We start from the raw sequence: 23325 nt of genomic DNA, 5'->3' as shown, positions 1-23325 counted from the left end.
GCAATTCCACGCCATACTCCTTTGACATTGCAAACATTTCCGAAACTGGTCTGACCGGTCTTTGTGATGTAATTGTATTTGATTATTTCTGTAGTAAGGAAGAATCGGCTTCCAATGGGTATCAATGCAAACTCGCCGCTAAACGCTGGGCATTTGTAACACGTAGTTGTGCTCAAACTACCACCTGGCCACCCAACCTATTTTCGTTATCATAACGAGACGTTTCCAAAGGTCTGCACTAGCTACAATCTCCAGACGATTCCACGCCTCCATGTGTATACAGCCAACAAACATGAAGTTTTGGTCATATCCTCAACCAAACATTACCAATCTTGTGGCTTAGGTAGGCATAAACTTCTGTGAATCCTTCTCTTGCTGGGCAAATGATTGCGAAAAAGCTGCCAAACCAGCAACAATGCCAGCTGCCATGAAAAGGACCGAAATAATACCCCAGATGACACCCCAGCACTGCGATGAGCCGCCATATCGCTTTGCGAAAACACTCGCGTCGGACTCGTTGACTTTGCGCAGGATCAGATCGTCGCAAATATCCCACACGCTGTACAACGAAGACATGACGCCAATGAATAGGACGACGAAGCGCAGCGCTTGGGCGTGTTCGATGAACCAGCAAGCGATGAGGAGTCCAACCGCGAGAAGAACAGTCGCAATGGTAAGCCAATCACGTTTTCCCCACCAGAGCGTTAGTAGGAAGCAAACGCCGAGCACGATACTGGCGACTTTGCTGGCGACGATGTTGAAACCGCAGAAGATGAGTAGTGCGCCGATGATGGAAGAGCCGAGATAGCCAGCGGGTAGTGTCAGGCCTTGTCTGCCGCCTATGAAACGTGTCACGCCGCCTTCGTTGGGATCAAGAGTGATTGATTTGACATGGCCACCTGTGAGGAGAGCAGTAAAGGCGTGGCCAAACTCGTGAAAGGCGATGACCAGCATCTGCACATGTTAGTAATTGAATCGGTGACTGTTTGATGCCAAGGGACATACCTTAAAGGGCCAGAGGATCATGCGGACGTAAGGAACGTTCCATAGGATAGCGATAACCACAACATAGACGCCGATGATGCCCAATGTGACTTGCTGTGTGTGAGTTGGGTTCTGGAGATCGCGTCTGGTCAGGGTGTTGATGGTGTTTTCAGCTGTATATTCCAAAGCCAGCGACGAAGGATCCGGGTGCGGAGCCATGGTGAATTCTTTGACTGTTTGAGAGAATCTCTATCGAATTGGGGTTTACGGGTGAGGACCTATTGGATAGTGGAGGTGGATGGCCGTTATTGTTTACTCGAATCGCAAAGTCAATAAACGAGAGAGATGACTTTGAAGCAATGAAAAACGAATAGAGTCAGGTTGTGATTGTTAAAAGACGGATTTTTAATTGAGCCAAGTTCCCCTCCATCGATTGACATTTGGCAGTGGGCGCCTCGTAAGCCGCCGCTTCACGACTTCTCTTGGCTTGAATTCAATTCCTTGGTGTTGACGCGGCATTCCGGGGCGGAGCTGAAACAGCGCCTCGCTCTAGAATGTGGCTGGAAATGACCGCCATTGGTTGGTATTAATAGGGGACGGGGTTGCTAGGGAACACCCTGGAGATACTCCATTAAAACTTTGACGTGACTACGTCATCTGCCTTTGAAGAGGCACACGACCTTGAATAAAGATGATCAAGGGTCCTTCCAAAAGTCGGCAATTAACGTTTGTTTATTCGGAGACAATGGACCCCTGTTTCTGTTTTCTTTCTACCGTTTATTCTAGACTAGACCCGAGTCACGCTACAAAAAATGCTATAAGAAAAATGCCATTCAACTTGGTGATATCTTCCTGAGCATCAGGTATATCCAATTATCTCAGTCATGGGAGACCGCTGCTTCTTTGACGCGCGCTTCATGATACGCATAGGTACACAGCACAGTAGCCGGTTATTAATTTCCTCCTGGCGGTATTATTCTCGAGGAGTTTTATACAATAGTGATAGCCATCATGACAATAGCGGCAAGCAGTGCCAGTCTCTTATTGACAACCTGCCCATTAAGCTAGCATCCATCTTTCTCACCAAAAAAACATCAACATGAAGCTTCCAACTCCTTCTAGGTCGCCCCATCTATCACTGCCAACAGTCCCAGTTCTGTGGGCCCAGATAACGAACCAACAACCAGGATTTGTGCAAAAAAACAGACATTGTCATGATACCGCAGAGCAAGGACCTTGCTGACCTCCATCGATACCTCAGCTAAGCGGCTCTGCTAAACAAAAAATACTACGTTAAAAGCCATGGCACCCGCACCACAGATCCCACCCATACCGACCTCACCAAGCATCTTCCAAACCACACACAGCGCCTTAGCCTTTATAATGGCCTCCGATTTCGAGAAACAGAGCTACTGGCACAAGCGCTTCTCGTCCGAAAAAGCCTTCGAATGGCTTCTTCCGTCGGCTGATTTCATGCCGTTGGTAAAGCCCGTTCTCGACCGGCTTGACCCGGCCACGGCCCGCATCCTCCACATCGGCTTCGGGACAAGCGACTTGCAGAATCATTTCCGGTCACGGGGCTTCCGCGATATTCTCAACGTCGACTATGAACCACTCGCTATTGATCGGGGTCGCGATCTCGAAGAGCAAGCTTTTGGAGATGTTCAAATGCGATATGATGTGCAAGACGCTACACAATTAGATCTGTGCGAGAAGTTTGATCTTATTGTTGACAAAAGTACGGTTGATGCAATTTCATGTGGTGGTGAGATGGCGCTGCGGCGGATGGCTGCTGGTATTAAGCGTTGTCTTGCGGATGGTGGCGTTTGGATCTCGTTCAGTTATTCAGCCTACCGATTTGACCTGGATGACTTTCCGTTTGACGTTGAGGTCCTTGCCAAAGTCTTGACTCAGAAAACGTTGCCGAATGATCCAGATATATACCACTGGTGTTATCTTCTTCGACCGAGAAGAGACACGGCTCCGGATTCGCCTATAAGTACGGACGACAACCCTGCGGGAGAAGGCTGAGACGATAGTGTGCCTGTCAAACGAAAAATGGCCGTATAATGCATTGCCCGGATGGAGTCCCATTGTATAAAATACTCAACTTCGACCTGATGATGCAGCAGCTGGATGGATACTTCGCTTTCGTCCTGAATTGGACAACCCGCAGTTCTTAGACTTTCTCCCTGGTAACTAGACATTACTAATAATGTAATTAAAACTTGACACTCTTTTACGAAATGCCTGCAACCTCTTTTATTAGAAAGGGTTGCTCGAACTTCACCCTCGCGAGGCTCGAGGGTAGCTATTCTCTGCTGGTTACATGGCCAGGCGACAGAATCCATGATGCCATGATAATCAAGAAAACATCATTTCTTCCGACTTTCTCTCTTGGTAAGCATGAAGAAGAATTAGGCTCCTAGATTGCACATGTGAAATTCTCTCGAGTGTTTACGCGTTTGGTCTTGTGTGGAATATTTGGATCTTGGCACCACTTCTAAGTTTTGTTATTCAGGTGTGCTGAAGTAAGGCATGTATGTCTATCGAATGCTATAAAGCCGCGAAGAAGTATTATTGAAACTAAATATGGATTTGTTTAACCTAAGGCTTTATTCTTCCTGGAATCGAAGATTTTGCTATACCTGGATCACTTCTGGGCAACATAACCAACCGCATGTGAGCTTAGATAAGACATGCTTGTAAGGCGGTTTAAACAACACAAAAGCGGTGACCGGATTAATGATTCCATCAGATACTCTTTCTAGAAGAGTTTCTTCAAGACAAGATCCAATCACCACTAGGTTCAAGGATATGCTCCAGATTGGGAAACCTTCTCAAACGTGCTCATTCCGTGCCAAGACCACAGGCATTCCCAGCCCAACGGTCTCAAGCATCATAAACGAGCCTATCAGGCCGTTGATGACAGACACTTACACTTCAAATAGCATGCATTTGTTAGCTAAAGAGCGGAATGGTGACCTTAAATCTGAGTTAATTTTATGCTTATCGCTACTACCTGCAGAAGCAGACACCACCAGCATGAACATTGTCGATCTTGAAAGAGATCGACATACTTCAGGTCAAGAGTCTAATCACTCTCAAGCATGCGAAAGAACTGTCCTTCCATGAAAGCTTGATTCATTCTGACTTTGTGGTTCTATAAGAGCTGAACCTTGGGCATCCTAGTTATCCCAGTCAGTTCAGAGAAACAAGACCCAGATCATTTATTCTCTTCCACTTTAGATTGAGCAAGATAGACCCCTAGCCAAGACAAAAACTTGCTCACCGTGGCGTGTTATCACCCCAGCTCACATCTACTCGCAAAGATTTAAAGATTGAATGCCCACCTCTGTGTACCTAGATTGTAGGATCACCTCCCAAAAACTATGGCTCAATCGAAGAGAGTGGCTCTACCAGCCCTCCTAACACTATGTGCCATTGGCGTCCAAGCCGATGGCATAGGCCTCATTGGCTGGGGGAAGACAATGTATAACCCAACATGCTCCTTCGCCTGTCGACAAGTTATCCGAAAACAACAACTCTCCTGTACTCCTACCGAGTCGACGGAGAACCATGGGACAGCGCATAATCCCGTCACGACACCGCCCGATTGTTTTGTGGAAGACCATATCTTTCTTAAGACTATGGCTCTTTGCATAGACACATACTGTCCGCTCGCAGGAAATCCTTCTATGAGTCTGATCGAAGACTATTGGGCATCGCATCTTGGAACAGGAACTATTGGAAAGTATGACTATGTTCCGGTCATGTCGTATGAAGATGCTTTGAGTGCGGCCAGGGAAGACGAATCGATGGCTTCCCATAGCGCAAATTCGACGTCTGGTCATAAGAGCGGTAGCCATCATAAGAAGAGAACTGTTCTTTTCCCGCGCCATGGTGGCCACGATACATCTTCTCACGAAGGCCTAGTAACCTTCAATGTGTCAAGTCCTTTGCCCGTCACCGCTGGCGGAACAGAGCCCCTCAACGAGACCAGCTTCATCGGCCCTGAGGACTGGCAACTCCAGTATAACTATCTCTATGACTTTGAGACCAACGAGGCTGGCCATACAACGATGACTATCACCATCACTCTAGTGGCCATCTGCCTCCCAGTTGTCCTCTCACTATTGAGATTCATACCCGGCCTGACTAAGAGCCGAGGATGGGCTTACTGGCAATCATTTCTGGTTGTCCCAGCGGCGTTTGGTAAGCGACATCGTGAGCCAACTATCGCTGGCAATGTTCCCAACAGTGGACAGGCACTCTACATCGCCTTAATCAGCATTCTCAACATCCTACTCTGGCTCGGACCATATACAGTCCATCAACCTCAGGCTAGCTTTGCCTCCCTCAAGATGCAGACGATCAGCGTCGTGGGCAACAGGGCAGGTGACATGGCAATGGGCAACGTTGTGGCTTTGTTCCTCTTTTCAGCTCGCAACAATATACTTCTCTATGTCACGGACTGGAGCCATAGTACATATCTCCTGCTGCATAGATGGCTTGGATACTGGGCTATCTTCCATACGATCGTTCACTCTGCCATGCTTCTTGCCAACTATGTCATCCAAGGCACATACAAAGAAGAGCTGGTACGTGAGTACTGGATTTGGGGTATTGTAGGAACAGTGGCAGTGTGTGCGATATTGCCCTGCTCCCTACAGCCAGTCAGGCAGAAGATGTACGAGTTCTTTCTCGGATCGCACATAATCTTAGCTCTTCTCTTCATTATTGGATACTACTACCATATCTGGTATCTTTATGGGTACAATTGGGGCTACGAGATCTTTGCATTCGTGGCTGGAGGTATTTGGGGTCTCGAACATGTCGTTCGACTAGTTCGCATGGCAAGGCAAGGTAATCGAAAGGCAACCATCTCGACCATTTCAGATGTTGACGGAGAGTACATCCGAATCGAGATTGATGGAAAGCCTCTGGAGGGTGGTGTTGCGTATCTTGCTTTCCCTACCCTTTCGTGGCGTTTCTGGGAGACTCACCCCTTTTCTGTCGCATATTCTGGCTCATTGACTAGTGAGAACAGCCGTCAGCCATCGACAACTGGTGCCAAAGAAGAGAGTGTGACAGTCTCACCTAGCTCTGAGACAGATGCTGAAAAGGCTGGTAATATCAACCAGAACACTTCAGTTGTTAGCGCAACTGAGGGGAGATCTACTGTCTTCTATGCTCGGGTCCGAACGGGCATGACCAAGAAACTCGCATCACGAGTATCTGGCCAGCATTCTGAAGCACTTCAACTTCGGGTGATCGTCGAAGGACCTTACCATCATTCCGGCCATATTTCACCTCAACTCTCACACTGCAAAGACATTTTGTGTATTGCCGGAGGTGTTGGCATCACAGCCTGTCTCCCATATCTTCGGCAAGGCGCTTCAGGCAATACAAAACTCTTCTGGTCAAGCCGCAAGAAAGGTCTTATCACAGCCCTAACACCGGCTCTTGCTGATCTGCCAAGGAGTGTACAGGTCGAAACCGTTGTGGGGGAGCGTTTGGGTCTTAGGGGCATCTTGACCCAAGAACTGATTGTAGCACCAGATGATGGTGCGCTGGCGATTGTCATGTGTGGGCCTCCCGGCATGGCTGATGAGGTGCGTAGAGACATTGTTGAGATTGTGAGGAGCAGCGCCTTATGCCGCGCCTATGTGCTCCTAGATGAAGCGTTTTCTTGGTAGTTTTGGTGGTGGTATGTCACTCAATTAAACAATCAAGATGACGATCTGCTCACTTCACGCGAGTTCTACACTACATTACCTAAATGATCTTGAATTAGAATTGTTCATCACTATAAGACTAGATGTCTTATGTAAATCGATCTTCATTTCATCATTTACCATTTTGCTAACATTAGGTCCAAGCTGGCGGGACTCAACTAGCCGTTACGAGAAACGCGGACCGAGCGGATATATCTACTTGAACTCTATTCAGAGACGTTCTCGTTTCAAGATGAACTTCTAGATCAAGCTAGATTATTTTGTGTCGCATTGACCTGTTTTGACGTAAACGTCAATTTCGGCATCGATAGTTACAAACCTTGAGTTGCACGTAGCATGTTCTATAAAAGTTCCTGAGACCATCACCGTAAGCTATCGATGGGTGAATCTCCCATGTGGGATATTCTCGTAATCAGCATCGTACACTCGACTGAAGAGGTCAGCATTTGCATTTGATTGGTTCTGTGGTCAGCAAGTTCACGTTGGAGATCACGAGTGCGGCGTTGACCCGAGCGAATAATTGACAAATACCAAGAGCTAGATATGCCAGGTTCAGGTCCGGGTCCAGAGGAAGAATTCTCACGTTTTACCCCTGGCAGCTGCATCCTTGACATCCGATGACTTGAAGCTTGGCCCTGCAAAGAAGGACAGTACTACATGAGGTAGGTGATCAAGTTTGACATGCGGTGGCGTTAACAGCGCTCTGGAACCTCCTGTATATGAGACCACCTGCCTAATGTGTATTTTTCTTTATCATAATTAGGTGCTCGTGGCGTTTGAATAGGCTATAAGGCTTGGGCCCGAGTGACCGAACAACCACATGGCATTAAAGTATGTTCTGAAGTGTGAGTGCATGACTTGACTTGACATGCAGATTGATTGATAGCTGAGGGAGCTGGTTAGAGTTCCCCGATAGCCGTTGGATCTACAATTACCCGACCATAAAAAGCAACAACAGAATTTTCTGATATATAAGATCTGTGTTATATGCCAACAGCTGTCAGAACGACAACCAATGATTCCAAGACCCAACGTAAAAAACGGACCGACCTCAACCAAACCTGTTGAGCCAGCTGCGAAACAAGTGCAGTTTCCAGTGCCCGTTGGTTCAAAGCCCTGGCCCTGCCCTGCTACTCGGCTGTGACATCCCGGGCTCTGATCGTTCAATGATAATCGACTCTTTGAGGTAAAAAGCCTCGGCTGCTCTGTGGATCTGCCCCGCCCGGAAGCCAAACCTCGAATAGCCTAAGGCCCTAAGACCCCTCCGGCCCCAGCGCTAGCCCCGGCAGCTTGGTCCAGAGGAGGTAACTGAATGTCAAAATCCGTGGGTTTCCCCCGAAGCCCGGACGCCATTTCCATTTCTTTAGTGCCTGTCTCTCACTGAGCCCTTGCTCTGGAGATATTTTTTTTCAAGCCGCTAAACTAGGGTCCCCTGGCTCTTGCATTCGACCACTGACGATGGTGTCTTCTAGCGCGAGCCCTCCCATTCCCTTCTGTAAGCCATTAGCCATCACCAGGAACCCGCCGTCACGCGAAGCCGCAGGCTCGCAAGCAAGGTACGGTATAATCCACTCTTGGGTCTTGGCTTGGGCTCTTGGGCTTAACGACGAGGATCTCAAGGGTGTCAAGTTGCCCTTTACGGTTCCATGCGTGGAGGCGGGTCGACGCGGAGGCGAACGGCGAACCGTCTTTGCTCTCAGCTCACTAGAGTAGTTATAATCATGCTCCCTCTTCTTCTGACACCCGCTGCCGCGGGCCTCTCTCTTCTTGATCGTCTTGTGCATCTGATTTCACGATACCAGTGACAGACAATATGCGCAATCCACCGCTGGAGGTGGTGGCCTCATGGCCCCCGCCAAACTATGACAACCCCGTTCATCGTGGGCCTACACTGCTCATTGTCGAGGTCACTATCATGTCTGTTGCCATTCTGACACTCATGGCCCGTTTGTACGTCCGCATATTCAAGGTGAACAAGCATGGACTCGATGACTGGCTGATGCTGGCTGCCATGGTAAATATTCCTCCCAACCTCGGCTGCATGTGCAACCCACGATGATCATCTCCAATGCTGACTTGTGGGACTTCCAGGTGTTTGGTATTGGTGTTACTGTCTGTGTCATTCTTGCAGCTCAGCTCTACGGCTGGAATATCCATGTCTGGGATCTCAAGAAGTCTCAGGCGGAAAATGGTCGAAAGGTTTCACTCGCTGCTCAGACACTCTTTCTATTTTCCTCGGGCCTGGCGAAGAACTCTATCCTCGTCTCGTATCTCCGTATTGCCCCGGCCAAATCTTGGCTTCGTCGTTTGACTTATGCCTCACTGATTCTTGTCACCTCGCTCATCTTCATTTTCCTTATTGTTCTTTGGACACAATGCAACCCAACCTCTGCATACTGGAAGCTGGACGGAGGTGACAGTTGCCGTCCTGAGGGACCTAGTGTACTGTAAGTCACTATCTCGAGTTATTCCTGATAATCACTAACTGTATGTCTTTTAGGAGCCAAGCCATCACCACTGTCATCACTGATCTCCTTGTCTGCGCCCTTCCTTTACAAACACTCTTCCACCTAAAACTGCCTTTCTCCCAACGAATGGCCCTCATTGTCGTCTTCTCTCTCGGCCTCGTCGTTGTCTTCGCGGCCTCCATGCGCGCATACTACACCCATTATGTTACCGATGAAACCTACGATGTCACCTGGCAGGGCTTCCACCTTTGGATCTGGACTGCCGTAGAGGCCAACCTTGGAGTCATCTGCGGCAGTGTACCAGCCCTTCGACCCCTATTCCGAAACATGTTTCGATCCAAGAGCAGCAGCTACTACAACAAGACGAACTCTCATGCCTACCCACCCGGCACAGCTCCAGGTGTTGTCACAGTCGTCACCGGCCCCAAGAAGAACTCCCGAAACTGGACCGATAGTTTACAACGAAACTCCAAGGGAGTCAGGATACAAGACGACCATATCGATATTGAAGGGGGATACAACGATGCTAGACGACAAAAGAGCTCAGATAGTGGAGCGTCGTCACTCGAGATGGACACGTGGCCACCGAGACCACAACCTAGGTCTTGGCCTACAAATTGACGAGGCATGATAATTTGACATATATTGGCGTTCTTGAAACTTGGGTGGGATTTGGATAAGCTTTACGAAGCAGGAATGGGCATCATGGGTAAAGGTCTAGGCACCAAAAAAGGATTCAAACAGAACTTTGCTATACTTAGCACGACATGATTAAAAATTTTTCGTTTTGCCCAATTATTGATCCCTATTGCAAAGCTGAACGACATCCTCATCTACCGTCGAGTGCATAGAAGACGGGTCTAGCCATAGCGAAAAAGGCAACTTCTGGAACTTGGCCGTATGCTTCTCTAGCCAATTGACATTTCACGACCACAGGAATTTTAATTAGCTGAAAGTCAAATTGCATGGGTAAAGCTTGATTGTATTAGACGTCAAGCCAAGAAATCGGAGATTTTGTCCATGTCGCAATGGAGTTAGGTGTCTTGTGAAGACAAGTATTTATTCCTGGCTATGCCCTCAACGTCAGCAACACGAGATCAAATCATTCAGTGCGATGGATGGGCAAATAGACACTTGGCATCATACGACATGTGAACCAAATAGTGACATCAAACTACTGACGTTTTGTACATGATCTCATGTTAAGCTCCGACCCGGCCTATTCCATTCATCCCCACCCCGTCCGCGCCGTGCCGTCCGGCTTCAGCTCCGGGTCCTACATATCTATTCTCAGCCAAGCATGACACAATGGGAATGAGCAGTGAGTATCAGCAGAGGAGCCAGAAAGGACGTATAGCTCCAGCTATGAGAGACTTTTAATAACAATGCATAATAAAATAATGCTTACATCATCTTGACACATAGGATTGATTATTGTTTGCATTGAGAGGCTGGCTCGCAAAGGATGAACCCCACTCCTCCGCAGCCGATCCCGCATCCCGCTCCGATGCAGGTGAGCTGAACTGAGCTTCCTTCCTTGAGACCGTCGTGTTTATGTAACATCATTTCTCTAAGGACTCCAGCTCTCCTCACTTTCATCTTTGAATTCTCACATCAACACCCCTAGATAAGCATCACCACCATGTCTCAGCCAGATCCCAAGCGTGTGAAAACTGATGACGATGCTCCCTATGAGCTCATCTACTGGCCAGTCATTCCCGGTCGCGGCGAATTCGTCCGCCTCGTGTTCGAAGAAGCTGGTGTTCCATACTCAGACGTTGCACAGCACATAGAGAAGGGCATGAACGCTGTCAAGAGTCTTACTTCCACAGACAACATTGGCGATGAGCATAACCCGCCTGCTCTAGCTCCGCCAGCTCTCAAGCACGGCGATCTTCTCATTTCTCAGACGCCCAACATTCTTCTATACGTCGCTCCGAGGGTTGGTCTAGCGCCCAAAGAAGGAAACGGTGTGTATCATCTCAATGAGATTGTTTTGACGATCCTGGATGGCCTTGTCAATGAACTCCATGATACTCATCATCCTATTGCCATTAGTCTCTATTATGAGGACCAGAAGGAGGAGTCCAAGAAAAAGTCCAAGTATTTCATCAAGGAGCGCCTCCCCAAGTATTTCAAGTACATGCAGCGAGTGCTTGATGCCAAAACCAGTGGTGAGGGGCCATGGCTATATGGCGACAGCTTGACCTATGCAGACCTCGTACTTTTTCAGGTGAGTGACATTTACACAGTGACCGTCAAGTTCTTCTTCAAGTTGCTGACCACCCACCAGGCTGTCGATGGTACCAAGTTTGCCTTCCCCAAGTCTACTGAGGCATTGAAGAAGTCTGGCGAATACGACGGCGTTTTCAAGTTATATGACGCTGTCAAGGAGAGGCCCAACATTAGCAAATATCTTAAGAGTGACAGGCGCAGGAAGTACTCCGAAGGAATCTGGCGATATTACCCTGAGTTGGAGGAGGAGTAGGCAAAAGTCAAGGATTTGCAAGTCTGACAGAAAAGCCACCCTGTCACATTCAAGTCGAAGAAGTTCAAAAATGTAACATGTTTTTGTTGCCTGACAAAGACTCCAGAATGCTCCATAGAATACCCAAGTTTCCATTCCATTTACCCAGCCCAAACCGTGTATTGTATGCCCCCCCTCCCATTTATAATGACTTCATAAATCATGACTGATGTCCATAATATCCTGTATCAATGCTGTCATGCCTGACTTGGATATTATCTTTCCTCCGCTGCGACACCGAAGGATCAACGCCCAGCGTATGATCATCCCACTCCACAGCAGGTCTCTTCTCACCCGTTCGCGTCGTCAGCTCTCCATACAAATATGTCCCTCCCAATTCTCGAATACGCTGCTTACGCTCATCCCCATCCATGTCCGCCATGCCACTAAAGTGATCTACCATGTTGCTCTCGCTCACGTAGTACATGGCTCCAGCGATGGAGCGAGGATCTACCGGCATATCAGGCCAGCGGACAATGAAGCTGAGTAGGATGGTAATTGCCATCAGAGCCAAAATTCCAACAGAAAGTCGTGCGCAGATATCGTGTGAGACGCGCACTTGTGATAGCGAGTAAGGGATGTTGGCGAGAAGAATGGGCATGAACTCAGAAAATATGGCCATTAGCGCAACTAGGCCAGGGAAGATTTGCCCATGCTTGAAGGCAGACCAGAAGCCTGAAAAAGGGTTGGTAGGTCTCGTGAGCAAAACCGAGTTGGATGCTGACTGAGGGCCATGCGACATGACCTGATATGGCACAACCATAGCGATAGCTGTATATAATTAGCCTTAGCTCGAAAGCAATATCTCGGGGAAACTTACTGATAAAGAAGGCTGTCCAGCTAAACGAGATAATAACTCCGAAAGCGGCAAACAAGAATCGAACACCAAAAGTCTGGCTATTCATGAAGTTCTTGAATGATGATGACTTGTCAAGTGTGAGGTGGTAGTAAAGCAGGAACACCATCAACCCAAGCAGGAACAGCAAAAACACCAAACGCCACGCGAGACCTAGCACGACGAATGGGTTTCTTCGCCCCCTACTGACTGCCTGTGCGTCCACAGAACTCGACTCTGATAGCGGATGATTATGCTGAAGGTTCTCCCCGGCGTCGTCGTAGAGAACAATGCCGTACTCAGTCTGGCCTGCACGGTTCTCAAAGAATCCAAAGCCGTATCGCTTCTCTGCCATCTCTTTTTCTATTCTTCGCTCAGAGTCTTGCTGCGGTCTGACATCTCTATTCGAGGCCAGCGATGCGACTCCTGCAACACTCCAAGGGTTTGCGTATACCCCAGTGTGGAACTTTCGAAGGAAGAATAGTAAACCGCATAGCAACAAGACCATTACCCCTAAAACTGCAAGGAGGATGCGTGACGATAATGATGAGACACCCAGGGCTGGAGCACAACCCTCATAAGCGTTGATCTTGCACTGGCCATGCATCTTGAAACCAATAGCCTCGACTGCCAGAGGTGTCAGAAGGGCGGAAAACAAAACGACAAGCATTGTGATGAATGGCACGGGATGACCATCGACAAGACCATTGAAAGGCTCTATAATTCCTGACCAACCGCCGAAGTGAAGGTTCATCGACTCTGGTCCCATAGCACCGTCGACTCTATTCAAGGCGTGGAAGGGCTGAAAGAGTTGGGCGTTGTAGTCAATGACTCGCGCAGGAATCGACAGCATAACTGCGAGAATGGGGGGAAGAAATTTTCCCAGGAAGTACTTTCCAGCATCGAGCTCATATACTGTAACCACAGTCTTGACTACTCCGCCAGTTGCTCCAGCTTCTGATGCATCATCGGTACCGGTGGGAGCGATTGTGGTGGTTTTTTCGTATGTTCTCGTCTTTCCTTTGATTGTTGAAATTATAGTCGATGAGTCTGTTCGTTCGGAGGTTACAGTCTTGAGTTTGTCGGCTGACTTGGTCGATATGATTGTCGTAGGTGAAGCAGACTTAGTAATTGTTGCCAACGATGCGGCTTTAGTTGAGACTACTTGGTTAGTCGTAAGCAGTCCATCAACTCCAGTCTCAACGATGTCAACTGTGGTCTCGAAAGCTTCGATCTCGCTGACAAATGTTTCGCCTTCCTGAGAAACAACTACCTCAACCGTCTCGATATCCTTGACCTTGGTGACATAGGTTGTCGGGTCCAGCTTCTCGACTTTCTTCACTGTGTGGTCGTCTTCGACAGTGACGACATCAATAACCGTGGGCTTCGCCTTTTCTGTCGGCTTGGGCTTGCCAATAGGCTTCTGGTCTGTGTAGACAGAAGTAATGGTGATTTTACCGTATGAGACGTAGGTACTAGCGGATGCTGTCGTCTCTCCCACACTCTCGTATTGAGTAGGAGCCGCCTCGGTGATTACATGCGACAGAGTATTTGTCTCGCCATCCTCTACGATAGTGGTGTAAATAGTCTCTGTCCTATCTCCCTCCAGAGTAGACGTATACGTGGTGACTGCACCAGGAAGCGAATAAGCCTGGGTAACCGTTATAGCTTCCGTGTAGCTGATAGTACCGGGGGCAGCAGAATCAGAGCCTGAGGGATAGACGACTGAGTAGCCCACACTGATACTTGTGAAAACGGATTTTGTTGCCTCTCCCGGCCTGGTGGTGACGACCTCGGTGATGACCTTTGTTGGGATCACAGTATAGTCTACGCTCGTCATGGTCGTGCCGTCCTTTACTGTCGTGGTAAGATCCCAGTGCGTACTGTACTCCGTGGTCTCGATCGTGGTGGTATATTTTCCTGTCGTGCCTGGTACAGTAACGACAGTAGACACGTCGCTCACGATGTAGGTCGTTGCGAGTCTTGTTTGCCTTGCTACTTCAGGGGTCATCGCTGTATCGTCTCGTGGGAAATTAGGGTTGCCATTGTGGCTTCTCTTGTGGATGATCTTTGCTGTTCCATCTGAGTTGGGCATTTCTATCAGTGCCCAGATGACCAGTCCCATGACAGCCATGAGAAGGGCTATCTGGCCGATGATAAAGTACCATCGTAAAGCTGTAGGGCGATAGAAGGTCCTTTTCCTGCCGGGGGGGAACTTCTCTGAACTGGCGTCCCAAGACACATCGTCTGTGGCTTGAGGCTCGTAGCGCGCGTTGACGCCAGCCTGGTGAGAGTACATGGCGATGGTGACTCTAGAACCCTCCTTTGGGACAAGTGAGGAGTGAATAAACTATTGTCGAGACATGGAGGAAACAAGTCACTATTTGCTGCGGAAATCAATCGAGAATGGATGAGAAGAACAGACAATATAGACTCCCACTTATCATCAAGGGCAGCCGAGCCTCAAGATATTATATGCATATCTAAAAACAGACCAACAAAACCTAGCACAGCCCAGTAGGACTCAAGGACCCCCCAATGATAATCGTTTACCGCTGCGAATATAAAACAGAGTGGCGCCCATCCAGGTATAGGGCTGAATCCGATAGCAGGGGTTAATCCTCTCTGGCCTTTGCCATTGGCCTAGCCTGAGACAAAGCTGCGAAGCTAAGGATCGAGAACAAGGATGCGGCTGAGGTGAGCAGAGGTGCCAAGCCAAGAATATCCACCAACTGCCGGAGGCAAGAAAACTTAGGACCTTTATCCTGAGTGATGAAAAGACTTAGGTAAGTTTAGTGTATTGTAGTAGATCTTTAGACCAGTTAATTTTAGCACCCTGTTTTACTGTCAGAAGTTTCATTACCTCCTGAGGGCATTGACAGGAACTTCAATGTCGCGAATAAGACCATCAAGGAACTTGTTGTCGTCGGCGAGGCTGCAAGGGTAATTGTACTCTAAGAATCGTTGTCAGAGTTGCCTTCATCATCCCCCACATTATCATGGCCGTACAAGATCACTACCATGAAGGAATTGTCATATGGAATCCTAAGACTATCAGCACTCGGCTTTCTTCTTGGTAAAGCGGTATTTTTTTTTTTTTTTTTGGCTTCTTCCGCATTGGAGATGCCCGCCTCTCTAACCCGTGTTTCTGAAGGAATGGCCAACTGCATCTTTAGCCAGGTGTATTCGTCTCTATACTGTGCATAGCAATTTGCTATACCCATCGCTCCATCGTAATCCGCCCATGACCGCGATCATCAATACTAAAGCCGTCACAACGCTGGCCGTGCCATAAATCCATGCACTTCGTCGCCTCAGAGTGCTAAGTTCAGCAACCCACGTTGAAATGGTCGTCAAACATCCACAGAAACCATCTTCCATGCCCTCCAGCACCTGGCAACCGATGACTCCACCAACCGGCACGTGTGCGAGATCCCACGACATGCCTAGGATCACAGTGCCAAATACATTGGCAGTGAATGTTCCGAGAGGAAATGTTTTCATCTTTCCGTTGAGGTACAGAGACAGGTAGAAGCGTAGTAGACAACCCAATGGTCCAAAGACCAGCGCGAAGAGGGCTTGACCACGCCAGGCATTATGTGGTGGGAATATGGCGAGGAGTACTGCACCAAGCCAGCAGCCCCAGCCAAGAAGCACGCCCAAGGGATCAAGCACCCGTCGACTCAACGAGAAGGGAATCGATGGCGTAACGCGCTCGAGGCCAATAGCCAGGTGGGCGCCTAGGAATAAGCCAGAAAGTGATAACGACACAGTGGTGATGATGACGGCCAGCATCGCCATGAAGGAATAGCCCCCATTGCGACTCGTCGGCGACTCTGACCACCCAGGCGTCTTCAGCTCATTAGACAAGGCCAAGAATACATCCTTGATGAAACTCGAAAAGGTCGTGAAACTCCCGCAGAAGCCCGTTGCCAATCCGATGTACAAGGGAATCGTCTTCTTGGTCGCAAGATGCGCTCGCTTCGCTGCGTCCAGATCTACATCCATCTGCTGACTTGAACCAGATCCATTGGCTTCATCTTTTTGCTTTTGTTTGGCCCGCTTGATGACTTCGTCGTAGGTCGGAGTTCCCCACTCGTTGCGGAAGAGTTTGCGATCCTCCGCCAGAAATCCCATAACAGCACTTCCACTAAAATTGGCCCATATCGTGTTGAAGATAACGGGAGTGCCGCTATAGCGCGTCAACGCAGTCAAGCCCAGACGCGCTAATACTCCAAGGATCGCGAATAGCACGAGATACGAATGCGTGTAAAGGCTTGTGAGCAATTCTGACGTCTTCTTCTGCGCTGCCTCTTGTGCTATAGGCTCTGGTTCGACGGCGGTATCAGAGCGGACAAAGTTGGCGTGTCCTCGCGGTTGGCCTTGGGTAGGACATGGCGAGAGCTCTTGTAGCGGAGGAATAGATTCTGTCTCATCGAGGTTGCTGTAGTCTTGTGGAACGTCGTATGTACCGGAATCGTATCGCTCTGCCCGCCTTGCCGATTGAGCTGTTGGTTTGGTGGTTTCGCCAGGGGTCTCCATTTGAATCGGTTGCTGAGTTATGTCGCCGAGCTCAGCATAGTCGTTTGGCGCATTGTACGCTCCAGAACTCGATTGTCGATTTTGAGCGGCCGATTCGCCAGCCATGGTTTGATTGTCGCGTTATCGTTGAGGTATTCGAACAGTCAGTCACTTCAAGTCAGAGATCGCAACGTGCTATGCCGACGCAGTTTGTGGTAACAAGACATTTTATTTGAATGGAAGAAGCTCTTGCTGTTGTTAAATTACGATGTCTAAGGTTTGATGGCATAGTTTGTGGCTAGATTCGTCGGATATGACGGCATTAAAGGAAAGAAACATCCCGAGCTCTGCCACAAAGGATGACTGGCGTTTTGATTTCATATTGTGGAGGCGTTTGCTGTGGAGTCTTTTGAGTTGAGAGGAGAGCCAGGGTATATATAAGAAAGAGATAACAAGACACGGGGTGATAGAGAAAACAGGATGATAGTTTGTATCTTGTCCAATAAGATTCAATTGATGCCCAAGAAAGTACTTACTAACAACAAACATGAATATCTGAATGTTGAGTCCTCACCGCGTTTCAATGTAGCTCCTATCACTGACAGCGGTGAGCTCCGTCTTATCTTATCGCACCCCGCCCTCCTCCGAGCATTCCCCTGTAGCTTAAGCTCTAACCCCGCCGACATACGCTACCGCCCGCCTCGACTATCATTCATTGTCCTTGTGATCTCTCTTGGAACGACGATTGGATTATCCAATCTCACGTAGTACCAACAAACTGATAAACAGCTACTGTACAGCTAGGCACAGGTACAGGTACAGTGCTCAACGTGTCTCCAAGTAAATACCTTACACTGCTTGCTCTCGCTCACATACAAAACCCCCTCCGTCTCCTTTTTCTTTCTGATTCTTTCTTTCTTCTCCTTCTTCTCTCTCCTTGGCTTCGTCCCAGCATCTCATCTTGTGATGCTTCATCGTCTCCTCGTAGATTCTTTACTTTTGTGAAATAATCTGTGCTTTCGTACTTGACTCATAATGTCTTCGTTGCCTTCAAACGTCCATGTCTCTCAGCACCCGTGTCTACGGGCAAAGCTGAGCCAGCTTCGCTCAAAGGCCAACAGCCCTAGAGAGGTCAAATCACTGATTCATGAGATCTCTCTGATTGTCTCTTGTGAAGCTCTTGCTTCGTCTTTGGAAGCTACGGAAGGGACTCAGGTATGACGCATGATGGGTACTTTCGAAGCTTCACTAACCATGAACAGGATGAGACGCCTTTGGGCTTCCAGTTCACTTCCACAACAGTGCAACCAAGTACCATGTGTCTGGTTCCCATTCTGCGATCAGGTCTTGGCATGGTTGACGGTTAGTCCAGCTGCCACTTCACTCATATTGCCTAAACTGACCACCCCAGCTGTGCAAACCATGCTCCCTATCCCAGTTCCAGTTCATCATCTGGGCATGTACCGTGAGCCGTCTACTCTCGACCCAGTCGAGTACTACAACAATCTTCCCCAGCAAATTCCAGGTGACTCCTCCAACAGCAACGCTAGTAGCCTTGCTATCTTGGTCGATCCTGTTATTGCAACCGGCGGGACCTGCGCCGCCGCCATCCAGACGCTTCGTGAATGGGGCGCAAAGAGAATCATTGTTCTCGCCGTTATTGGAGCTGACGAGGGTGTTCAGAGAGTCGCTGCCGAGTGGCCCGAGGGATGTGAGGTTTGGATTGCTGCAGTGGACAAAGAGTTGACCAAGGATGGTATGCTGAAGCCTGGTCTGGGAGATGTTGGTGACAGGTTGTTCTTAACCATCGGCAAATGAGTGCACATTTACAGGTTTTGGGCGTTGTATTCTCATTGCATTAACGTATAGGTTAGATAGTATACATCATAAGTACCCCCATATTCCTCAAGGAATTACAAACTGCTCCTCGTCAAGTAATGTGCTCTCGTTCCAGCACTCGTCAATCCATTTCCCTGTCACTAATCTTGGTTGCACGCGCCTTGAGCTCAGCTCTTTTCGTACCATATCAGCGGCCTCGCCCACTTGCATCGGGTCGTCGCCTTGGATCACCACATGTGTCACAGACAGATCATCGGTGTCATCTGTAACATTACCCCCGCCGTACTTGACAAGGTGCTTTAGCCTCGAAATCTTGTTGTCGCCAGCTTCCACGGCATGAAACAGCACCACACAACGTCGAAAGGTAAAGCTCCTTGATCGTCCTAAGTCTTTCCCATGTTCCTCAAGCTGTTGGAGAAACTCATTCTTGTCAAATTGCGTGCCGTCCTCAATATTAGGCATGTCTTGCATTAGCTCTCTGAGTTCTTCGATGGAAAGATCCCGCGCGTAGCTGTCCCCAAACTGATCTGTGTTATCTTCTGCCGCTCGGTGTAATGCATCAGTGGCGTGAAACAGATGCGGCGGTTCAAATGGCAAAAGAAACGCTCCCAATTCCTGTTCAAGACAATCTCTTATCCATTTGGGGCGGATAATGTCAACGGCCCCTCCTTTAATGAGGCTCGCCACCTTTACCACCTTCTTGTCGGCTATCAGAACCATGTTGGTCCCTGGTACGGCTCGTTGGAGGACTGTGCCGCCATTCTCCTTGATGATGGCCTCAAGCTGGGCCTTGGTCTTTTTATAAGGTCGGAGCGCTTCTGAAAGCACGCAGAAGTCCAGTCCCTCGAAAAGGTTTGTCATCTCTCCCTTGAACTCAGCTACAGTCGCGTCTTCTCCAGCAATGGTCAGCTCTCTCTTCACTCGCTTGGGGTTGCGCCGCTTCCTGTCCTCAACCGTCATCGCCTTCTCCTTTGACTCTTCATCAACTCGCTCCTTCAACTCCTGGAACTCTTCAAGGGAGAGGGCTGTATCCCAGGTTCGGTCCAGTCGAAGTCGTCTGAATCGTGGGAATCTTAGTGTGAAGCCTCGAGCGAATTGATCTGAAGGTCCAACACTGGCTGCTTTCACAGAAACAACAACAGAGTCTTTAGGTCGAATCCAGACATCCGGTCTCTCATACTGTCTAAGCTCTCCTCCTCCAAGTTCGATGTACTTTGATGGCGGATTCTTCTGATCCCACTCAATCCACTTGCCTTCTGTTCGATGCCGAATCTCCGCATAGTCTTCTGCACGGAAACCGCCACCGACTTTGAAGAAACTGAAACATTTCTCGGGGTTGGCGCCAGCTTGGATATGATTCTGCGTAACACGCAGTCCACACAGAAAGCTTGATAGCATGCCACCTCGTTTCCCTGAACCATAGTAGCCACCAATAATGACACAGTCGAGGGACTCGCCAAACTCGGACATGTATTCAGGTTTGACCTTGAGCCAGTCATCATTTCGACTGTTGAGGCGGTACATAGATCGCGGGTTCTTCAGCACAAGGCCTTCAGAAGCATTAGCGACGACCTCACGGAGAAGAGGCTCGATTGCGTCGGCACTCGTTGCCTTGTCGTGACTGTGAATTTCAAGTCGGCGATGAACAGGCTTGATAGCCTTTACCAAAGCTCGATGTCGATCCCGCAGGGTATATTGAGTTAGGGGCTTGTTGTTCAGGTAAAGGATATCAAAAACGCGGAACAATGGCCTGTGGCCAGCTGAGTCTGTATCAGACTTATTCTTCTGTTCCGAAAGCGCAGCTGTTTTGAGGGTGCCAAAAGGCACTATCTTGTCGACACCCATATCCCAGGTGATCATTTCGCCGTCCAGGATCAAGTTTTTTACTCCAGATGCAAATGCGTTTTTCAAATGTCTGGTCAGACTTGAGTTCTCGTCTTGAAGACCATCGCCGTAGAGATATGTGTAATCTTTGGCTTTTCGTGACCAAAAACAGAACCTTTTGCCACCCGGGTGGCTCTTGTCTTGGACCATATGAACTTGCATACGCTCACCGTCCAGCTTTTCCTCGATCCAGAATTCGGGGTCTTCCTCGGTTGGTCGAAGAAGCTCGATCATTTTTTGAAATGATGCAGGCATCTGAAATTGGGCGAGCTGTGGTTGGAAACATTGCATCAAAGCAACTCCAGTTTCCTCCTGCTCAAGGCGGGTTTCTGGGTCATGCAGCTCCCAGCAAACACGTCTTAAACTTGAGGACACACTAAATAGAGCATCTCCGTCTGGATGCCACAAGTCAAGGAAAGTCTTCTCCGTGGCCCCGACTTTCATCTGCTTGAGGACGATCCGAATGAGCCACATGAGCTCTTCTGAATTCATGCGATTGTAGAAAGTCTCAAAGACGTGCAGATTCTCTGACTCTCCTGTTGAAGCAGCGAGTTTGTCAAGCTGCTCATTGACTTCTGCAATGGTCATATTCCCAACATCGGTGCGCATTGGCCGCTTTGAGATGACTTCAAAACATCGTCCTGCAAAGTCACCAGCCAGGCGCGACGCTGTCGTCTGACCTGGTAGCTTCCAATGCAACAGGTTGTAGCCATCTTCGGAGTTTTTGTCGATTTTCATAAGCTTAACGAGCAACTTTCCAATTGTGTTTTCTTTGAGTCCGTAAACTCCACGGTCACGGTCTTTGTCTGGCAGGATCAGACGCAAAGCGGGATAGAAATCAGGACCAACTTCTTTGCGCCATCGAGTGATGAAGCGCTCAATGATGTGCCTACGCTGTTCATGAGGAGAAAGCTTGTTCACACCACGGAATCCCTTTCTAGGGCCTGCACCGATGGCATTCTGCTTCTTATTCTCATTGAGGGGGTTGAAGACTTCTCGAAACAGTTCCGAGAAGATGAGCGTCTTTGAGTGATTCTTTGGGCGATTCGGAAAACTTGCGCAAGTTCAGTATGAAGATCGAATTCTTGACGGATTAAGAATTGCTCACTTTTCCTCCAGCTCTTCGCGGGTCATGCCCACGATGCCATACTGGATCTCGTCTTCATGCTGTGCCTCATCAGTTTGCGACATGATGTTTTGTTTACTCTAGTTGTAAGCTAGGCGGTTGCAAAGTAGACATGTATTGAGAAGGCCGTTTCGAAACTGCGACAATGATGATGAAGAAGAAGGACGAAATAAATCATCGAAATGAGATGCGTGATGTTTCTTTCAAACAAAGAGATGTGCCATTTTCTTTGTTCAACTGCTCAAGTCAGATTAACCGTGAATAAGCTATGGCCTGGGCAGAAGCTCCAACTGGGGCGTTGGTGGTTGCTGCCTGTAACTTTACTAGGCTACAGAGGCAATTGAGGGGCCCAAGCTTAACCTGTGATTCTCGTTATGTCAGCACCTGAAGCGTGTCTCAACATGATCATAACAGATGAGATGGAAACATTGAAGTGTGATCCGCTGGTAACTCCGAGTGCCTTCAATAACCGAATTGGAAAGGAGAAGATCCTCTGAAAGCTGCTTCATGATAGCCGAGGGGTATGATGCTAGAAGTGGAACGGGTAATGTTGTGGTTGTGAAATACGACGTTGGCCCTCGTACTACCTAAGTATGCAATGTCAAGAAACATGACGTTAAACTAACAAATGATATCCATTGTCTGATGATAATTCCTGGAGGGAGCTATTAAGAGGGGTCCAATATAAGGTAATTAATGAGCTTGTATAATATTAGAAAAAGTTTAATAAAAAGAATGTAAATCTCTTATTGTGTTTATAAGTTTGGAAGCGCCTGACTTGAAATTCATAAGTTTACCGATCCTTCTTTAGTTGACTTCTTAAGGAGTGCTCTATTGTTAGCCTTCAGCATCGAATTTTTGTCTATTAAAGCCAAGATCGTGACCTATTGATGCAGTGCTACTGGCCGCTTTTCCCGAACCTTGCATTTTTATAAATTGTGTTAAGAAATCGTCCGGTGGTCATTGCGGTCTCTGAAACAGTTATATCTGTAGACTATTGTTTCGGGTCTTTGAGAGACTCATGATCAATCATTTCTATCGTACACAAATGGATAAAGTGCGGTCGTATTCGACCTTGATTTATTCTGTGTTGTTCTATGCCGAGGCGGAAAAATGTGGATAAGAAGCTTGTTGTGAAAGCTTGGCCTTTGAGAATGAGACTGCTCATCAGCGATTGGCGTGGAGATTCATCGTGAAAGACATCGTCAGGACGTCATAATAGACGATGGCATTCTTCGATGGACCAGGGACGGGTAATCGGCTTCTGCCCATCAAAGTCTGGACCTTTCGAACACACTAAGGGTCGGGTTATTCAACAGCGGCTGCGATATACGAGTTGAATGGTTGAAAGCTCCATTGAGAAACAACCCCCTACTCCCCTAAACCGACCACTGAAATTGGTG

At 48.4% G+C, this 23325-nt stretch overlaps 9 protein-coding genes across 12 annotated transcripts; 5 read left to right on the top strand and 4 right to left on the bottom strand.

The window, feature by feature from the left end:
* Positions 1–30: 30 nt before the first annotated feature.
* On the bottom strand, positions 31–1494 carry FOIG_04194 (uncharacterized protein). The gene is made up of 2 exons (XM_031202325.1): positions 1006–1494; positions 31–954 (listed from the first exon to the last, which is right to left on the bottom strand). The coding sequence occupies exons 1-2, from the start codon at positions 1201–1203 to the stop codon at positions 340–342; spliced, it is 813 nt and encodes a 270-aa protein (XP_031067772.1). The 5' UTR covers positions 1204–1494; the 3' UTR covers positions 31–339.
* A 201-nt stretch (positions 1495–1695) lies between these two features.
* On the top strand, positions 1696–3716 carry FOIG_04193 (uncharacterized protein). Of its 2 annotated transcripts, XM_031202324.1 has the most exons (2): positions 1696–2276; positions 2331–3716. In XM_031202324.1, the coding sequence occupies exon 2, from the start codon at positions 2368–2370 to the stop codon at positions 3013–3015; it is 648 nt and encodes a 215-aa protein (XP_031067771.1). In that variant the 5' UTR covers positions 1696–2276; positions 2331–2367; the 3' UTR covers positions 3016–3716. The 2 variants fall into 2 exon arrangements, with proteins under 2 accessions (XP_031067771.1, XP_031067770.1); XM_031202323.1 differs by having other exon boundaries at positions 1696–3716.
* Positions 3717–4171: 455 nt separating this feature from the next.
* Positions 4172–7139, top strand: FOIG_04192 (uncharacterized protein). Its single transcript, XM_031202322.1, has one exon. The coding sequence runs from the start codon at positions 4377–4379 to the stop codon at positions 6681–6683; it is 2307 nt and encodes a 768-aa protein (XP_031067769.1). The 5' UTR covers positions 4172–4376; the 3' UTR covers positions 6684–7139.
* Positions 7140–7992: 853 nt separating this feature from the next.
* Positions 7993–10260, top strand: FOIG_04191 (uncharacterized protein). 2 transcript variants are annotated; one of them, XM_031202320.1, is made up of 3 exons: positions 8005–8736; positions 8814–9169; positions 9223–10260. In XM_031202320.1, exons 1-3 carry the CDS (start codon positions 8536–8538, stop codon positions 9809–9811), a joined length of 1146 nt encoding a protein of 381 aa, XP_031067767.1. In that variant the 5' UTR covers positions 8005–8535; the 3' UTR covers positions 9812–10260. The 2 variants fall into 2 exon arrangements, with proteins under 2 accessions (XP_031067768.1, XP_031067767.1); XM_031202321.1 differs by having other exon boundaries at positions 7993–9169.
* Positions 10261–10565: 305 nt separating this feature from the next.
* On the top strand, positions 10566–11874 carry FOIG_04190 (glutathione S-transferase). Its single transcript, XM_031202319.1, has 2 exons — positions 10566–11423; positions 11484–11874. Exons 1-2 carry the CDS (start codon positions 10833–10835, stop codon positions 11676–11678), a joined length of 786 nt encoding a protein of 261 aa, XP_031067766.1. The 5' UTR covers positions 10566–10832; the 3' UTR covers positions 11679–11874.
* A 3-nt stretch (positions 11875–11877) lies between these two features.
* FOIG_04189 (uncharacterized protein) lies at positions 11878–14973 on the bottom strand (the record flags this gene model as incomplete). Its single annotated transcript, XM_031202318.1, has 2 exons — positions 12538–14973; positions 11878–12488 (listed from the first exon to the last, which is right to left on the bottom strand). The coding sequence occupies exons 1-2, from the start codon at positions 14849–14851 to the stop codon at positions 11878–11880; spliced, it is 2925 nt and encodes a 974-aa protein (XP_031067765.1). The 5' UTR covers positions 14852–14973.
* Positions 14974–15158: 185 nt separating this feature from the next.
* On the bottom strand, positions 15159–17470 carry FOIG_04188 (uncharacterized protein). Of its 2 annotated transcripts, XM_031202317.1 has the most exons (2): positions 15416–17470; positions 15159–15363 (listed from the first exon to the last, which is right to left on the bottom strand). In XM_031202317.1, exon 1 carries the CDS (start codon positions 17197–17199, stop codon positions 15745–15747), a length of 1455 nt encoding a protein of 484 aa, XP_031067764.1. In that variant the 5' UTR covers positions 17200–17470; the 3' UTR covers positions 15159–15363; positions 15416–15744. The 2 variants fall into 2 exon arrangements, with proteins under 2 accessions (XP_031067764.1, XP_031067763.1); XM_031202316.1 differs by having other exon boundaries at positions 15159–17470.
* A 331-nt stretch (positions 17471–17801) lies between these two features.
* On the top strand, positions 17802–21796 carry FOIG_04187 (uracil phosphoribosyltransferase). The gene is made up of 3 exons (XM_031202315.1): positions 17802–18288; positions 18336–18435; positions 18485–21796. The coding sequence occupies exons 1-3, from the start codon at positions 18109–18111 to the stop codon at positions 18889–18891; spliced, it is 687 nt and encodes a 228-aa protein (XP_031067762.1). The 5' UTR covers positions 17802–18108; the 3' UTR covers positions 18892–21796.
* FOIG_04186 (DNA ligase 4) lies at positions 18669–22223 on the bottom strand. Its single transcript, XM_031202314.1, has 2 exons — positions 21905–22223; positions 18669–21850 (listed from the first exon to the last, which is right to left on the bottom strand). The coding sequence occupies exons 1-2, from the start codon at positions 21985–21987 to the stop codon at positions 18979–18981; spliced, it is 2955 nt and encodes a 984-aa protein (XP_031067761.1). The 5' UTR covers positions 21988–22223; the 3' UTR covers positions 18669–18978.
* Between the last annotated feature and the right edge of the window lie 1102 nt (positions 22224–23325).

Source organism: Fusarium odoratissimum (assembly GCF_000260195.1).
Source record: "Fusarium odoratissimum NRRL 54006 unplaced genomic scaffold supercont1.5, whole genome shotgun sequence".
Lineage (NCBI taxonomy): Eukaryota > Fungi > Ascomycota > Sordariomycetes > Hypocreales > Nectriaceae > Fusarium > Fusarium odoratissimum.
The sequence above is the reverse complement of the archived record's forward strand: the minus strand, read 5'-3'. Positions and strand labels throughout refer to the sequence as shown.

What these genes read in the sequence shown, in the direction of transcription:
- FOIG_04194 (XM_031202325.1), bottom strand. Translation starts at nt 1,203, where the DNA reads ATGGCTCCGCACCCGGATCCTTCGTCGCTGGCTTTGGAATATACAGCT. An exon ending in TGATCCTCTGGCCCTTTAAG is followed by an intron (nt 955 to 1,005) that starts GTATGTCCCTTG and finishes TAACATGTGCAG; the next exon opens with ATGCTGGTCATCGCCTTTCA.
- FOIG_04193 (XM_031202323.1), top strand. Translation starts at nt 2,287, where the DNA reads ATGGCACCCGCACCACAGATCCCACCCATACCGACCTCACCAAGCATC.
- FOIG_04192 (XM_031202322.1), top strand. Translation starts at nt 4,377, where the DNA reads ATGGCTCAATCGAAGAGAGTGGCTCTACCAGCCCTCCTAACACTATGT.
- FOIG_04191 (XM_031202320.1), top strand. Translation starts at nt 8,536, where the DNA reads ATGCGCAATCCACCGCTGGAGGTGGTGGCCTCATGGCCCCCGCCAAAC. An exon ending in GGCTGATGCTGGCTGCCATG is followed by an intron (nt 8,737 to 8,813) that starts GTAAATATTCCT and finishes TGGGACTTCCAG; the next exon opens with GTGTTTGGTATTGGTGTTAC. An exon ending in CCTGAGGGACCTAGTGTACT is followed by an intron (nt 9,170 to 9,222) that starts GTAAGTCACTAT and finishes TATGTCTTTTAG; the next exon opens with GAGCCAAGCCATCACCACTG.
- FOIG_04190 (XM_031202319.1), top strand. Translation starts at nt 10,833, where the DNA reads ATGTCTCAGCCAGATCCCAAGCGTGTGAAAACTGATGACGATGCTCCC. An exon ending in CAGACCTCGTACTTTTTCAG is followed by an intron (nt 11,424 to 11,483) that starts GTGAGTGACATT and finishes ACCACCCACCAG; the next exon opens with GCTGTCGATGGTACCAAGTT.
- FOIG_04188 (XM_031202316.1), bottom strand. Translation starts at nt 17,199, where the DNA reads ATGGCTGGCGAATCGGCCGCTCAAAATCGACAATCGAGTTCTGGAGCG.
- FOIG_04187 (XM_031202315.1), top strand. Translation starts at nt 18,109, where the DNA reads ATGTCTTCGTTGCCTTCAAACGTCCATGTCTCTCAGCACCCGTGTCTA. An exon ending in AAGCTACGGAAGGGACTCAG is followed by an intron (nt 18,289 to 18,335) that starts GTATGACGCATG and finishes AACCATGAACAG; the next exon opens with GATGAGACGCCTTTGGGCTT. An exon ending in AGGTCTTGGCATGGTTGACG is followed by an intron (nt 18,436 to 18,484) that starts GTTAGTCCAGCT and finishes TGACCACCCCAG; the next exon opens with CTGTGCAAACCATGCTCCCT.
- FOIG_04186 (XM_031202314.1), bottom strand. Translation starts at nt 21,987, where the DNA reads ATGTCGCAAACTGATGAGGCACAGCATGAAGACGAGATCCAGTATGGC. An exon ending in CGCGAAGAGCTGGAGGAAAA is followed by an intron (nt 21,851 to 21,904) that starts GTGAGCAATTCT and finishes AACTTGCGCAAG; the next exon opens with TTTTCCGAATCGCCCAAAGA.